The sequence below is a fragment of the Schistocerca gregaria genome, chromosome 1, assembly GCF_023897955.1.
Source record: "Schistocerca gregaria isolate iqSchGreg1 chromosome 1, iqSchGreg1.2, whole genome shotgun sequence".
In the NCBI taxonomy this organism is placed as follows: domain Eukaryota; kingdom Metazoa; phylum Arthropoda; class Insecta; order Orthoptera; family Acrididae; genus Schistocerca; species Schistocerca gregaria.
Genome location: NC_064920.1, coordinates 1,126,268,444 through 1,126,285,347, shown reverse-complemented (window position 1 = coordinate 1,126,285,347; position 16,904 = coordinate 1,126,268,444). Strand labels below are relative to the sequence as shown.

Here is a 16,904-nt window from a genome sequence, read left to right as displayed (position 1 = left end):
GAAAAAATAAGGTTTCACATAATATAATATTGGTCTCTAAGATTAATAAGCTACATGAGAAGCTAAGAGTTCACATGTAATATTGGTCTTCTTTTTTCGCATGTGTTATACTTTAAGATACTCACACAAATGTGTCTGTAAATTTAAAATAAAGACATAAATATCTGATCTTCTGGGCTCGAAATTCTTCTAAGTGGCTGCTCCTTAAAGTGATAAGTTTTTAACGAGTCAAATGCCCTGTGATTTAAGAAATTCCCAGGTTTTTCCCACGTTGTTTACAACCTGGAGAGAGAAGGGTTGCGTGCCTGGCACATGGCCAAAGCAATGTGAACCTGGAGATGGGAGAGGGGGGGAGACACAGGTTGGGGGGGGGGGGGGTTGATATGAGAGGGATGGGCCCTCTGAGCTATCTCTTGCTAATGCACCCATAGCCAGGAGTTAAATGTAACTCAAGATGACCAGTGGGTAAAACTCTGCTGGTACATGACACAGCACCAATGGCTACTACTGAGCAAACCACAGAAATGGTGGCAACTCAAACTCGGGAATACTGTGGATGCACCAGCAGATTCATTTAATATGCAAAACCAGTGTTATGTGAAGCATTTTAAGCTGAATCACATGAAATAGGTGCCCAACAGCACCACAGCATAGACAATTAGTTATAGTTAATATAAGATCAGTAAATTCATCAAAATTATGAAAATTAATAGTGCCTAAAATAAAATTAATTTCAAAATCTTTTCTGTCGTCCTATTTCCTCTTTCTGTTTTTGCCAGTAGTTTCACTTTGTATTCACCTTCTCCTTTTTACCGTAATCTTCTATACAATTTTATCCCGCCTATATATACTGAATAATACGTAACCCACTTCCAAACCATAACCAAATAATTTTTTTCCGCTTTCAACACTACCGCTGATATAAAATCCACCGTTTCTAGTTCACAAACAGTTCCTTTCACCTATCAAACAACCATTTCGGCTAGTTCTAAGAACTTTCGCTTTATTTCCATTTCCGTTTTTCCCACATCACTGATCATTTTTTTTAGCCGCTTACCACAGGTTTTAACGTCATTATTTCTTCGTCAGACAATTGTTAGCCTGATTTTCATAATCTGCCACCACAAAACCACTCCTTTTAATACATTTACACAGTTTTTTTCGAAATTTTCCCGAATTTATCCACCCTCTAATGTGTTTTGGTGGCAATACAACCACCTAACCTTTATGCACATCGTTGTCTATTAACCCAAGTTCACCACAGGATCAACATAGCCCAGCTTTAGCCAACACTTTTTCGCCTTTTTTCGCACCAGATCTCCAGCTGCTTTCTAGTTCACCTTTATCTCTCCCCATATATTTTTATTTTCATTTTCATTTCAGCCTCTTGTTACACTTTTCACTTTTTAATACTATGTCACCCTCACAACACCCCCACAATGACCCCGTTAAATTTTATTTACATTCCCTCCGCAAACATGCCTTCGCCCTAGCCAGATTACGCTCCCATATTTAATTTTCTCAGGCTTGTCTGACATTTGGCATTATCCCCAAAAGGCCTCACACTTAAAGTCCCCATCCTCTGGCTGCAACCCTTCTTTCCATCAGTCCCTATACCACTTCCAAACTGAACAATCCATTGCCCTCACCCACCTAATCCTTCACCTACACATCAACTCAGCCAATGAACACACCCGTCAACTCCTATCCTTAATAAAAGTCCTCAATCTTTCCTCTCCCACATCCACACTGGCTGTTCAGGGCATCCTCCTACAGGCCAACCGCAAATTAGAACAGCATGCCACCCTCCACCTCAAAAAACTATCAAATCTCCTGGTTTCCCACCTCTGAAAAGGCAGCTCACTCACCCTTCACAACCTTTCCAGCAAACCTCAACCACCTCTCATTGCACACAAACCCAGTCTCTCCCATCTACTCAATCTCCCACTTCCAGCTCCCCTCCCTCCAAAACCTCAAAATTCCAATCAACACAATCTGGAACCACAACACCCTAATTCAGTAGTTAATCTTTCTTCCAAACCTCTCTCCCAATCCGAAACCTCTGTCCTTTCCAAAGGCCTCACCTTCAGCCCCCTCCCAGATTCATCCAAACAGCCCTCGTCAAAGATTTACTGTCCTACACTCGTACTCTCTGCTGGAAATATCACTTGGCCACGAAGAAAAATGATCCTAATCCTACTCCTAATGATCAAACTCTCCAAGACACTATCCAAATTGAACCCTGCCTGGAACAGTTCCATCCTCCGTCACAGCGGGACCCACCACCTCTTCCTCAAAATCACCCTCTCCAAACCTTCCAGGAATTTCTGACTTCCAGCCTTGCCTCTCAATCCTTCTTAAGAAACCTTAATCCTACTCCCAACATCACCACTGCTGAAGCACAAGCTATCCGTGATCTGAAGGCTGACCAATCCATCCTCATTCTTCCGGCGGACAAGGGTTCCACGTCCGTGGTACTTGATCGCCGGGAGTATGTGGCTGAGGGACTGCGTCAGCTTTCAGATAACACCACATAAAAAGTTTGCCAAGGTATTCCCATTCCTGATGTCCAGGCAGAGCTTCAAGGAATCCTCAGAACCTTAGGCCCTCTACAAAACCTTTCACCTGACCCCACCGACACCCCGCACCCCAACCTTCCCAATCATCCCGGCCACCCCATTGTGGCTGGTTACCAAGCCCCCACAGAACGTATCTCTGCCTACGTAGATCAACACCTTCAACCCATTACATGCAGTCTCCCATCCTTCAAAGATACCAACCACTTTCTCGAATGCCTGGAATCCTTACCCAATCTGTTACCCCTGGAAACCATCCTTGTAACCATTGATGCCACTTCCTTATACACAAATATTCCGCACGTCCAGGGCCTCGCTGCAATGGAGCACTTCCTTTAACGCCGATCACCTGCCACCCTACCTAAAACCTCTTTCCTCATTACCTTAGCCAGCTTCATCCTGACCTACAACTTCTTCACTTTTGAAGGCCATACATACCAACAATTAAACGGAATAGCCATGGGTACCAGGATGGCCCCCTCGTACGCCAACCTATTGATGGGTCACTTAGAGGAAGCCTTCTTTGTTACCCAGGTCTGCCAACCCAAATTTGGTACAGATTTATTGATGACATCTTCATGATCTGGACTCACAGTGAAGAAGAACTCCAGAATTTCCTCTCCTACCTCAACTCCTTTGGTTCCATCAGATTCACCTGTCCTACTCCAAATCCCATGCCACTTTCCTTGACCTTATACCTCCCGAGGAGACCACGAATGTAAAATTAGAGAGATTAGAGCGCGCACGGAGGCTTTCAGACATTCGCTCTTCCCGCGAACCATACGAGACTGGAACAGGAAAGAGAGGTAATGACAGTGGCACGTAAAGTGCCCTCCACCACACAGCGTTGGGTGGCTTGCGGAGTATAAATGTAGATGTAGATGTAGACATCTGTCCAATGGCCATCTTCACACGTCCGTCCACAACAAACCCACCAACAAGCAACAGTACCTCCATTATGACAGCTGCCACCCATTCCACATCAAACGGTCCCTTCCCTACAGCCTAGGTCTTCGTGGCAAACGAATCTGCTCCAGTCCGAAATCCCTGAACCATTACACCAACAACCTGAAAACACCTTTCGCATCCCGCAACTACCCTCCCGACCTGGTACAGAAGCAAATAACCAGAGCCACTTCCTCATCCCCTCAAACCCAGAACCTCCCACAGAAGAACCACAAAAGTGCCCTACTTGTGACAGGATACTTTCCGGGACTGGATCAGACACTGAATGTGGCTCTCCAGCAGGGATACAACTTCCTGAAATCCTGCCCTGAAATGCGATCCATCCTTCATGAAACCCTCCCCACTCCACCAAGAATGTCTTTCCGCCGTCCACCTAACCTTCATAACCTCTTAGTTCATCCCTATGAAATCCCCAAACCACCTTCCCTACCCTCTGGCTCCTACCCTTGTAACTGCCCCCAGTGTAAAACCTGTCCCATGCACCCTTCCACCACTACCTACTCCAGTCCTGTAAGCCGGAAGGTGTACACGATCAAAGACAGAGCCACGTGTGAAAGCACCCACATGATTTACCAACTGACCTGCCTACACTGTGAAGCTTTCTATGTGGGAATGACCAGCAACAAACTGTCCATTCGTATGAATGGACACAGGGCCAGCACATCTTGGCACAGTGTTACACCGTCCGGGTTATCTGGATACTTCCCACTAACGCCAACCTGTCTGCTTGTGTGTGTGTGTGTGTGTGTGTGTGTTGGTTGCAAGAGCTTGAATTACTTCCCACTAACGCCAACCTGTCTGCTTGTGTGTGTGTGTGTGTGTGTGTGTGTGTGTGTGTGTGTGTGTGTGTGTGTTGGTTGCAAGAGCTTGAATTTTGTGTGTATGTTTGTGTTCGTTTGTGTGTGTATCGACCTGCCAGCGTTTCTGTTAGTTAAGTCACATCATCTTTGTTTTTAGATATAATTAGCTAGTTAGTTACTTCCATGTTCCATGGATCATTTTCACAATAAATCGTCATGATGTGGAACCAGTTATGTTACATTCATATTGCAAATTAATTTGTAAAACACCCCAAAATAAACCATTAGATCTAGATGAGCAAGCAGTATTTAATTATACCATGTAATTTAATTTAATTGTTTTACTCCAGACACCATTCATGGTTAATTAAAATCCATCAATAAAATATAACACACTAATTACATCTTATCCGAACAAGCGAAAGCGTTAGCCTATGCTTGTTATACTGTATAATGATCTTATATGAGGTATGTGAGAAAAGCAATGAGACTGTCATTTCATCTACCAAAGTTTTTATTTTTTTCAGACAACTATATTGTCCCCTTCGGCAGCTGTGCACTGGTGGAGTTGTCATTCCTAGTATTGGTAGCAGTGCTGAAAGGCTTAACTGATAAGACATTTAAAATGTCAGTCACATTCTTTTACATGTTCTCCAGAATCCCAAAATGATGTACTTTTAAGACTTTTTCAATTTCAATAAGAAAAGGAAGTCACAAGGACTCAAATCAGGTGAACAGGAGGGCTATGGACCACCAGGAATGCCTTTCAAGGTGAAAAATTCCATGACGGAAATGGCCATGTGACATGGGGCATCGTCATGATGCAGCATCCACTTGCTTGTGATGCCGGTCTCACTCAATTCACCCTTTTTCTTTCAAGGACATCTCTGTAAAACACTTGTCAGCAGGATTTGTTCCAGGGAGAAATTTGTCCTCAAAGGACAAATGTTTCAAACTTTAGAAATGTCACACTCAGAGATTCCCCAAATTTAACACAAAACTTAATGGCCATTGCTCTAAATTCCACTGTTCCTTTTTCATAACACAACAAAAACACAAATTCAATTATGGCACTCTCAAAAATTATGCGATGGCTGTATGGAGGTGAAACTTGGACTAATCATCTGTAAGGGGTGAAAACACTGGCCTAGACAATTACATCAACACAGCATTGTCAGATCGCTCACAATGTTGTCAGTCTCATTACTTTCCTGACACACCTCATATCATTTATTTATATGCATAAGGTATATTCCAAAACTACCGAAACTAAGGTCTGTTTGGTCATTAAAAAAAAAAAAAAAAAAAAAAAAAAAAATAAAGCTCTGCCTTGACTTGTATCAACTGGTAATGCCTGTCTTCAGTTCATTCTCATTATGAAATCATTGTCCATCCAGGCACTTTTTCAAGTGCACATTTCCAACAAAAAGTCTGAATCTTCTCCTTGGTTTCAGCAGCAGTGTGACGGCATGTGTTGTTGTAAAGGAGGATTGTGCCAGATGAAAGTTTCCTGTGGCGTCGATTTATGATCGGTCATCTCAGTCTGATTAGCATTTCATGGTACACGACACACGTACTTGTTGACCAATGGTCCATGAAATCTATCGGAGAGACGTCTTTTCCATCCCAAAAAATGGTAGCCATCATTTTTCAGTTTGAAAATGGAGCTTGCTTAAACTTTTTTGGTTTGGGAGAACTTGAATGCCACCAATGCATGACCTGTTGTTTTGATTCTGCATTTGTGTATGATAGCCATATCTTGTAACCCATAATAATGTGGGGAAAACAAATCATCTTCATTTTGTCCACAGCACTCCACTCCAAAAACTGTTGCCCACTATGCGTTATTTGCTCTTTGTGCTGATCAATGAGCATTTTTGGAACCCATCTTGCACACACTTGCGATATCCAAGTCGTTCAGTAACAATCCTGTACACTGAGGTTTGAGTGACATTTTTGGATTATCAAGTTTACGGTTCATGTGACTGACGATGTTCCTCGTTCGATTACTGTGCCTACCAGCCCACTGACAGTTCATTGTGAACATCTATGCAACCACTTTGAAATTCTTGACACCATTTTTGAACTTGTTTATCACTCAATATTTCAGTTTCTTGCACTAGGCATAACTGATGATGGATTTCAGCAGCTGAAGATCCTTTTGCCAGCAAAATCTAATCACAAAGCACACTTCAAAACTGACATGATGTACGAATATCTCAGCCATTGCGATCTGCTCTCATTTGACTGGCAAGCAATTGTTGAATCAAATCAACAATGCAAAAGTTTCCTAAAGAGTTGGTAGACAGCACTGCATGGGTGAAGCTTCATTCAGGCCTTACTTGGAACACATCTCATATTTTCACTAGTATTACAAGCACTTGAAGTCAAAAGCAGAAGAAGATTAATAATGGTTGCAGTGGTTCAAAGAGATACAGGCTAATCACAAATATGCTGATAATTTCAATTTTTCTGTATGGGTCACATTTTAAGAATTATTTCAATTTATGTGGTTAAAGCTCAAAATTGCTTATTTACTAACATGTAGGATGTACATACCCAATATAATGCCTAAGCATGGGAGCATGCGACACACTTGTTCCAGCAGTGCGCTGACATACTTGTATTAGCGGTGCAGGGATATGACGCATTCGTCAATTACGTGTGACTAGTTTCTCTGGTAGTCTTGGTAGCATGTGACTGAATGTTTCAGGTACATAACACTTTCTTTGATTTCCAGTACTTAGAAAAAATTAGCGTGAGTACAGTTGTAATACTTACAAAACTTCACAAAGTTGCAGGTTGAGATATAGTAAGACAGAAATAAGTCAGCGCTCGATAATCCGGCAAACCTGGAAGTCCAGGACAAATCAGAAATTTTCCCATATTTTTAGCTAAGTGCACGTGGCAGTACAGTTGGATGCGTTAGAGAAATGTCAGAATCATGTGCTACAATCAACAACTCTTCAATCACTAGACCTATGGTATGTTTACAGTGCATCAGTGCTGTGCAGTTTTATGTAACAGTTACTTAACTAAAGCAATATAAAAAATTTGTACTGACAGTGAAGGTGTTTTCCAAACACAGTAAAAGTTCTCCTAAAACAAGAAAACACAAACACGTGAAAAATACAATGTTGTACAGAGCCACCAATCAAAAAATCCGAGATGGAAAGCAATGTAAATGGTGATGTGTCAACAACTGATCACCCTGAAATTGTATGTGTGATAAATTCTGCAAACACTAATGAACTGAGAGTGTTCGGGAGAAGTTAACGAATGGATTGACACCGACAGAAATTTAGCTATCAAAGAAGAGCTGAGACTGACATTACAAACTGTTCTCAACCCACAGGAGGCACCAGAAACTGAAACTGATGAAGAAACACTTAAAACTCCCATCTCTTGGGCTGAGGCTTCAGAAGTCTTAAACACTTTTGAGAAGTTCACTGGAATAGCCAACAATACAACACCTCTAAATTTAAAAATTCACACAACATATAAAGTAATTTTTGTCAAAAACAAGCTCAATTCAAGAAACAAGTTAGTATATCTTCAATGTTCCCCAACTAAACCATCAGTGGTAGATTCCAGTCTGACTTATTCCACACCCTCAACGTCAGATGTCCATCGTATGATATCCTAAAGACAGCGGTTCTAATTAAACTCCACCAATTTCTGCGTAACTATTTTTATTAATTAGCTTGTTCCTGATATTTTCAAACCAATGGAGCCTCAGCGGCCAGAGACTATGGTCATGTTTGTGTGAATTGCCTTTGCGTGGTGTGTGTGTGTGTGTGTGTGTGTGTGTGTGTGTGTGTGTGTGTGTGTGTGTGTGTGGGGAGGGGGGGGGGGGGTTTGAATTCCGATGAATGCTTTTTCGGCATCTCCACTAAAAAGTGAGTAACAATCTATCCTTCTCATAATACTTCCATTATTCCATCCTGGATTTTCCATTGTCTGACATTTGATAATCTGGCATCGACAGCTCCACAAGCATATTGGATTACCAAGGTCCCATTGTCCCTTGAAATTTTCTATGTACGTCAAACTGATCACAGAAAAACTTAGTCACAGTTGCAACTTTCAGAATTCAGTGGGCTGCTGCGCCAAACTTTAACTGTTTGACGAGCTTTCTTGAAGAACTTTGCATCCATTTTGAGATTTGTTTGGACTTGTGTAGTTTTAGGTGGGCAACTGATACATAAAATGTGCAAATTTGCAGGGACAGACTTTGACTTTGTCGATGATCTGTCCACTTCAACACACTGCTTAAACATTCTTCCACACTTTTGGGCTTTTATTATTATTGCGTAGGATATCACCAATACTGTTGAGAGCTTCAATCTGACTGAATAAGCTGAACTATCCATTTAGATCCCAAAACTTTCAGTATCGGCTAGTCATTGACAATATCCCACCACTTTCCTAATAATTATTATTGTATGTCATAAAACTGGACCATGTATGGTCACCCTGAGACAGAGCAAAATGACGTCGATGACACAGGGTGGTACATCACTAGTAATGAGAATTTACTAAACAGGACTTCTCTAGAGATGAGAACAGGACCTCGATCTGAACAAGAATCTCTATGTACATAACTACAAGTAAGGAAAATAGGTTTGCACCCTAAATTTACCCGGGTTTGAGAGAGGATTGTGCAATTTTGAACGGGCAGAACGCAGCAAGCTATCCTAGATAGAGTCATTAACATAAATAGAATTAATTTTGAGTGTGACCCATGGAAGTGTGACACATAGGATCTTATCTATTGTATATAACTGATTCCGCCCTTAACAATGTTTAGTACAACAGTGAATTAAGGTGAATTTGCTGAATATTTTGGTATATTAGATGACAAAAAAAAATGGTAAAAAATTTTCTCACTAAAATTTTTATGGTAGAAGCACTAGCAGATCATACTGATCAGGTTTTATCTCAGCTGCTGCACCATATTTGATATTACGAAGAACAGTAACGAATAAAAGCTTGTTCTTATTTTACTTTTGTCTGATAGAAATGGTAGTAAATTATTACACAGTTTACAACTCATATTTCATGGCATAAAAATGGAAGGATAACAACAAATTTATAACTCTGAAATACAAAGGCATAGTGCAGACTGCTTCACTTATTGTGGAAGAGTTTGAAACAATCCTGTCCCTTTGCAACACTGAGGTTCTGGTTGCATTTCAAACACTTTCTTTTAGTTCTGCTATTGCAGTGCTCGTACTAGAATGTTCATGGTGACAAAATGTCATTGACTGTGAGTCAGTTATCATACACAATATATTACTGTCCAGACCTGGTTCTGGATGAGGTTTTAATAGCATTGCTTTTTATGTACCTAACTCATCTTCTAACAGCGCTCTCACTCTTCTGCAATCGTTTTTCTTTCTGGACAAGCCAGAAGTTGCCTTCTCTGGTTTATGATTTCTTTATTTCTGCAGTCACTATATTACAAGTTATAACTATGGACAAGAAAATTTTGTGGGGGAAAAAAAACCCAAAGGAACTGAATTTGAGTGAAGTGACACGAAACTGGCAATTTTTACGAGACATCACGAAATCTGTAGTTTTTCCATATACAAAAGTTATAAATCTGAAGACAGGAGTTCATTACTTTTTGTAACCGACAGTTATTGTGTGTTAAAACTGCATTTTTGCTTCTTATCCTCTCAAGGCTGAGGTTGGTTTATAATCTTAATTGTCAATTTTCCGTGCAAGCAACTTTGATGTCATAACATAAATAGCACCAAAATTAGCAAAAATAGCTCACAATTTGACAAAAGACCTGGGAAATTTGCCAAAAATTGATCTTAAAAATTTGATTAAAAATATAATTAAATTAAAATAAAATAGAAAGAAACTTCCACATGGGAAAAATATATTTAAAACCAAGATACCAAGACTTACCAAGCAGGAAAGCTCTGGTAGACAGGCACAATAAAATAACACACAAACACACACACAAAATTTCTAGCTTTTGGAACCAACGGTTGCTTCTTCAGGAAAGAGGGAAGGAGAGGGAAAGACAAAAGGATGTGGGTTTTAAGGGAGAGGGTGAGGAGTCATTCCAATCCCGGGAGCAGAAAGACTTACCTTAGGGGGAAAAAAGGATAGGTATATACTCGCGCACCTTTCCCTCTCCTTCCCTCTTTCCTGAAGAAGCAACCATTGGTTGCGAAAGCTAGAAATTTTGTGTGTGTGTTTGTGTGTTATTTTATTGTGCCTGTCCACCGGCGCTTTCCCACTTGGTAAGTCTTGGAATCTTTGTTTTTAATATAATTAAATTAAAAAGGGAACTGGACAGACCCTAAAATTGGCAAAATAAATAACACAAAATATGGCAAGAAAACATTGAATTTGGTAAAACAGCAATGAATTTGGTTAAAAAGCAACAAACATGGCAAAAAAAGACACACAATTCTGGTAGGAGGGGGGGGGGGGGGGGGGGGGGGGAGAGATGACACCAAATTTGGTAAAAAATAGCGACGAATCTGGCAGATAATAACACCAAATCTGTCAGACTATAACACCTAACTAGGCAACAAAATTACACAGTACTTGCCAAAAACATCACTCACTTTGGTTGAAAATGATACCAACTGAGGCAAAAATGACAGAATTTGAGAAATAAATACACCAAATTTATTTGGCAAAAGTATTAACTAATTTGCAAAAACGAATATAGCAAAAAATAATACTAGATGTTTCAAAAAATAGCACCGAATGTGGTAAAAAATTACCAAATGTGGTAAAAAATAACAACGAATGTGACAATAAAACAAAACTATTTTTTTCTGTCCCTAGTTATAACATATTTTACGACTGTGATAAAAGTCTTCTTAAGACAAAAAACATTTTGCTTTGTTCTACAGCATCTCCAGTAGTCAAGATTGTTTTGTTCCTGACTTCATTCTTTAAGTTCTTCTACAAATATGTGGTAGATATTAGCACACAGCATTTTCACTAACTACTTTTACAATTTTTTTGTTGTGAAGGTACATTGTCATCTCTTGTGGTGTGGACTTTCAAAATTAAAAAAGTTTTATTTGAAACACATTATTATTTTGTCTTTTTTTTTTTTTTTTTTAATGTCTGACACCTGAATTTAAGAACTATCCCAAGTTAGGTTTATAATCATATTTGCTAAGTTTTACGACATGTTGCAAAGATAGTGAAGAAACGCGTATTTTCACTCTTACTGCCTGGTCTACAGCAAGTACTTTTGTTTTACAAATATCAATAAAAACTGGAAAAAAATATGCAACTGATGTTTTGCCATTGTAAAATATAACAAGAGCTTTTAAATCTATGACAAACAACTGCTAGCAAGTAACTTACTTCAACTTTATCAGGCAGATTGATTATTTCATTCTGAAGTTGTTCTGAGTGGGCTGTGTGTTTACCCACTAAATTATCATTTTCTGCTTGAAGCCTGTTGATGAAAATGTTGAATTAACATTTTTTAACTGCTATATTTATATAAATTATCAATATGATAAAACTTTTTAAAAAAGAAAAAAAAGACATACAATTCACATTCCAAGCAAATAAATCGCCTGAAGCTTTTCCATACCTACTTGTTCGTAGAGGAGATAGATATGTAGAGCTGAAGATGATCATGTGCAGCTTTAAATGGTGTAACCACGTAATGTGTTTTATCAAAACATTATAGGATAATTTTTCACATCTGCCATGTTGTTGTAATACAGGGGCCATGAGCTCATTAGCTCTGAATGTAAATGTTGACAGCCAATGCTCTTACAAATTTTGTTTATTGGCTATAGTCTTTTTCCATAGCTGATGATACCACTTAGCCAATGTCTGTATCAGGACTTAGTAGGAATAGTGAGCAACTCCTCAAATCTACTTCAGGAGTCCTGTCGTAGGACCAGAGAGTCAAAACCAGTACAGCCAATAAATTAGTGTATGTGAGCACTGACTGATAACATTTATGTCCATAGGAAGAATGTGGTCAAAACAATATACTGTTTTGTATATAATACAGATTAATAAGAACAAATATATATATCACACATAGTAATTGAATAAGTATGGAAAGACACGGATTCAAACTGTGTTTCAGGTATGACACAGCTGCACCAACACACTCAAAAGAAGAGCACATGGCAATTGGATTTTTATAACTTTTTAAACATTTATGCTAAGTTCAGCAATCAAATATCACTCCCACAGAACAGTTTTGACACAAATCTCAAACATTCTTGAGGAAACCAACTCTGGAATTTTCTGACCACATTTAATACACTAAAATGAAATGTATCTTTCGACAAGAAGTGGTAAATGCTGGATTGAGTCTTATTTCAGCCATCATCATTTCATTTCCCCTCCCTTGCCCGGGGAAGTTACTCACAAAGTTGGCTGGCGGTCAGTTCCTTTTGAAAATCAACTTGGCCGAAGAATACCTTCAAATTCCAATGGACTAGGCATCAAAACAGTTGCTTGTACTTAATAAGTCTTTCGGCCTTTGACAGTTGGCAGTGCGGCACTGTGTCAAATGCTTTAGGGAAATCTAGGAATGTACAATCCACCCATTGCCCTTCATCCGTATAGTTCTCAAGAAGTCTTGAGAAAATGGCAAGCTGAGCTTCGCAAGAGCAATCCTTTCTAAAATCATGCTGATACATGTACAGAAATTTTTTCCTCTCAAGGAAATTTATTAACTTTGAACTGTGAGTATGTTCAAGGATTCTGCAGCAAACTGATGTTAAGCGCTTAGGTCTGTAATTCTGCAGGTCTGCTCTTTCATCCTTCTTATATAAAGGAGTCACCTGCACTTTCTTCCGGTCGCTTGGGATTTTGCGCTGGGTGAGAGATTCACGATAAATGCAAGCTAAGTAGGGTACCAATGCAATAGAGTACACCGTGAAAACCAATTGGGATTCCATCACGACCTGACGACTTATTTGCTTTCAACTCTTTCAGTTATTTCTCTACACCAGAGATGCTTATTACTATGTCCTCCATACGGGAGTCGGTGCAAAGGTGCGGTTCTCCTGCTTGAACGATTTCTTAAATGTGAAATTTAAAACTAACTTTTGGTATCTTCCCTGCCACACCAGATTGGTTAACAGGAGACTGGACTGAAGCTTTAGACCGACTTAGCGATTCTTCCGCTCACAAGGCAGATGTGCTAACCACTACGCCACCCTGACACCGTGGCTTTGCGCAGTTACACGGACTATCCTATGAGGCCTCCTGCTCAATCCAAATTCCCACTCAGTCTGCTTGGTATTCCCCTTGAACAAGAACAGTCCTGTAGAGGCTCTCCAACTGTATTGGAATAGCACCTCACCTCAGCATGGAATGGAACAGGGGATACTGCCTGAAACCCATGATTAGGGGCTTTAATCAAATGAAACTATATGGTTCCAGAGACCTTTTCAAGTCTAAAACACCTATGATTTCAGACTAAAGCAAAGCTTGAATATTTGTACCAAAGTCGGATTTCGAACCCAGGGTTGGTGGGTATACTAGGGTAGTCAACGCAGTTGTGCAAAGTAACGGTGGTTGGTAGTTAGTGCACCTGCCTAGTGACCTGGAGACCCAACTTCAAATTCCAGTCTTCATAAAAATGTTCATTTCTCTCTTCAAAGTCTGCATATATACATCACATTTAACATTAATCTTCTGTTAACCATGTTTTATGCCCCATATCACAGTTGTGAATTTGCATGCCCCTATTTATAATTTCAATTTCTTGTCTCACTATCACAATGGGGTGTGGCATCAACTGTGATAAAATTAAAACTAGTACATAAATCTTATGAAAAGGATACATTGCTGCTCACCATATAGCAGATATTTTGATTCCCAGACAGGCACAACAAAAAGACTACTAAAACACTTAAGCCAAATTCTGGTCTCAGCAGCCACAGACACTGGGCATGCATGCGTGTGTGTGTGTGTGTGTGTGTGTGTGTGTGTGTGTGTGTGTGTGTGTGTGTGTGTGTGTGTGGGCGCGCGCGCGCGTGTAATCTACTTCAGAAGAAGGCCTTCTGGCCAAAAGCTGACGTGTTTAGTAGTCATTTTGTTGTGCCTGTCTGCGACTCAACACCTCCACTATATAGCAAGCAAATCTAACCTTTTCATAATACTGTCATTATTTCATCCTGGATTTTCCACTGTTTGCATCTACATCTATATTCTGCAAACAATCGTGAGGTGCAAGCAGAGGGTACATCCCAATGTACCAGTTACTACGGTTTCTTCTTGTTCCATTCACGTATGGAGTGTGGAGAGAATGACTGCAGTAATTATTCTAATCTTATCCTCATGATCCTTTGTGACTGACATGTAGGGAGTTGTTGTATATTCCTAGAATAGTCATTTAAAGCAAGATCTTTAAACTTTGTCAGCAGTTTTTCTCGGGACAGTTTAAGTCAAGCTTCAAGAGTCTTCGAATTCAGTTCCTTCAGTATCTCTGTGACACTCTCCCACAGATTAAACAAACCTGTGACCATTCGTGATGCCCTTCCTTATACAAGTTCAACATCACCCGTCAGTTCTATCCGATATGGGTCCCAACACTTGAGGAATATTCCAGAACAGGCTGCATGAATGATTTGCAAGCAATCTCTTTTGTAGAAGAATGAACTTATGTGATCATTCCATTTCATATCCCTACAAAGTGTAAACCCAGGTATTTTATGAGTTGGCCAATTCCAATAGTGACTAAGATATAATCATAGGATACTGCATTTTTTCGTATTGTGAAGTGCACAATTTTACATTTCTGAACTTTAAAACAGGTTGCCAATCTCAGCACCACATTGAAATCTTACTGACTAATTTATGCAGCTTCTTTCAGATAGTACTTCATAATAGATGAATGTATGAACTGCAAAAAGCCTGATTTTACTATTAATATTGACTGCAAGGTCATTCACATACAACATGAACATCAAGGGTCCCAACACACCTCCCTGGGGCACAACCAAAGTTACTTCTACATCTGACGATGACTCTACACCCAAGATAACACACTGTGTCCCCCCTATCAAAAAGCCATCCATCCAGTCACAAATTCCACTTACACCAAACATGATCATACTTCTGACAATAAGCGTAGCGGTGCTACTGAGTTAAATGCTTTTCGGAAATCAAGAAATACTCTGCCGACCTGGCTGCCTTGATCCAAAGCGTTCAGTATGTCATGTGAGGAAAGTGCGAGTTGGGTTTCAAATCATCAATTTTTTCAAAATCCATGCTAGTTGGAACTGAGGTGGTCATTCTGTTCAAGTATGTCTCATTATGTTTGAGCTCAGAATATGCTTTAACACTCTACAACGAAACAATTTCAAGGATACTGGATTGTAGTTGTGAATCACTTCTACTACCCTTCTTGTAGATGGTGTGACCTGTGCCTTTTTCCAAGAACTGGGCATGGTTTTTTGTACAAGGGATATAGGACAGGTTACAGTAACAAGAGGGGCTAAATCAGCCACATATTCAATGTATAATCTGATAGGCATTCCATTGAGCCCTGGAAATAGTTAAATTTTAACCATTTCAGCTGATTCCCAACACCACTGACCTAATTCTTGTTTCATTCAACTTTTCAGTGGTATGAGGATTAAATTGGTGCAATTCTACTGGGTTTCCTCTTGTAACGGGACATTTGAAAATGGAGTTAAGCATTTCAGCTTTTGCTTTACTACTTTCAATTTCAGTTCCTGTCTCATTCGCTAGGGACTGGATACTAACTTTGGTCCCTTGAATGGCCTTTCGCCTGACCAGAATTTCTTTGGGTTCTGTGAAAGATCACTTGACAATATTCTGCTATGGTAGTCATAGAATATATCATGCATTGCTCTCTTGACAGCCAAATGTGTGTTAGCCCTAAACTTTGTTTTGCACCTATTACACAGTAATCTCCGTTTCTTTAGAAGTATCTTTACAGTGATTGTATTCCATGGAGGTTCCCTCTCATTATGAACTGTTCTACTCAGTATATATCTATCCAGTGCACGGTCAAATATTCTTTTAAACTTGAGCCAGAGTTGCTCTGCATGCTCCTGCCCTGTGCTAAAAGTTTCTAGTTCCTCATTGAGATATGACACTACTGATTTTTTAACTAGTTTACTGAATATATATATCTTTCTGCTTGATTTAGTTGTCCTCTATACTTTGGTAATCATTGTTGCCACAATCACTTCATGCTCACCAATACAAGCTTTGATGTGGATATCCTCAAAGAGGTCAGGTCTATTTTTTGCCATTAGATCCAATATATTTCCATCATGAAAGGGGTTCCTATCTGTTCATGGTTAAAACTATCATACTTTTACAAGTTGTCCCTTTTTCACAATAGCTACTGTTATGATTCTACAGGCATTGTTCTGCACAATGAAAATCCTTTTCATATTCCAGAATGACTTTCCACTATGCAGTGTAGTAGGTACTGACCTGGAACTTCCTCGAAGATTAGAACTGTGTGCCAGACTGGACTCAAGCTGGGAATCTCTGCCTTTCGCAAGTGAGTGGTGTGCCAACTGAGCTATCCAAGCAAGACTCATGACCCGCACTCACA

General features: G+C 39.8%; 1 protein-coding gene across 8 annotated transcripts in view; it reads right to left on the bottom strand.

Moving 5' to 3' along the window:
• Positions 1-16,904, bottom strand: part of LOC126283947 (rab GTPase-binding effector protein 1) — a 188,991-nt gene that overhangs the window by 31,725 nt on the left and 140,362 nt on the right. For all 8 annotated transcript variants that reach the window (XM_049982393.1, XM_049982375.1, XM_049982384.1 and 5 more), the window contains one exon: positions 11,693-11,786. In XM_049982393.1, the coding sequence (XP_049838350.1) occupies positions 11,693-11,786 (94 nt within the window). The remainder of the gene's footprint in view (positions 1-11,692; positions 11,787-16,904) is intronic.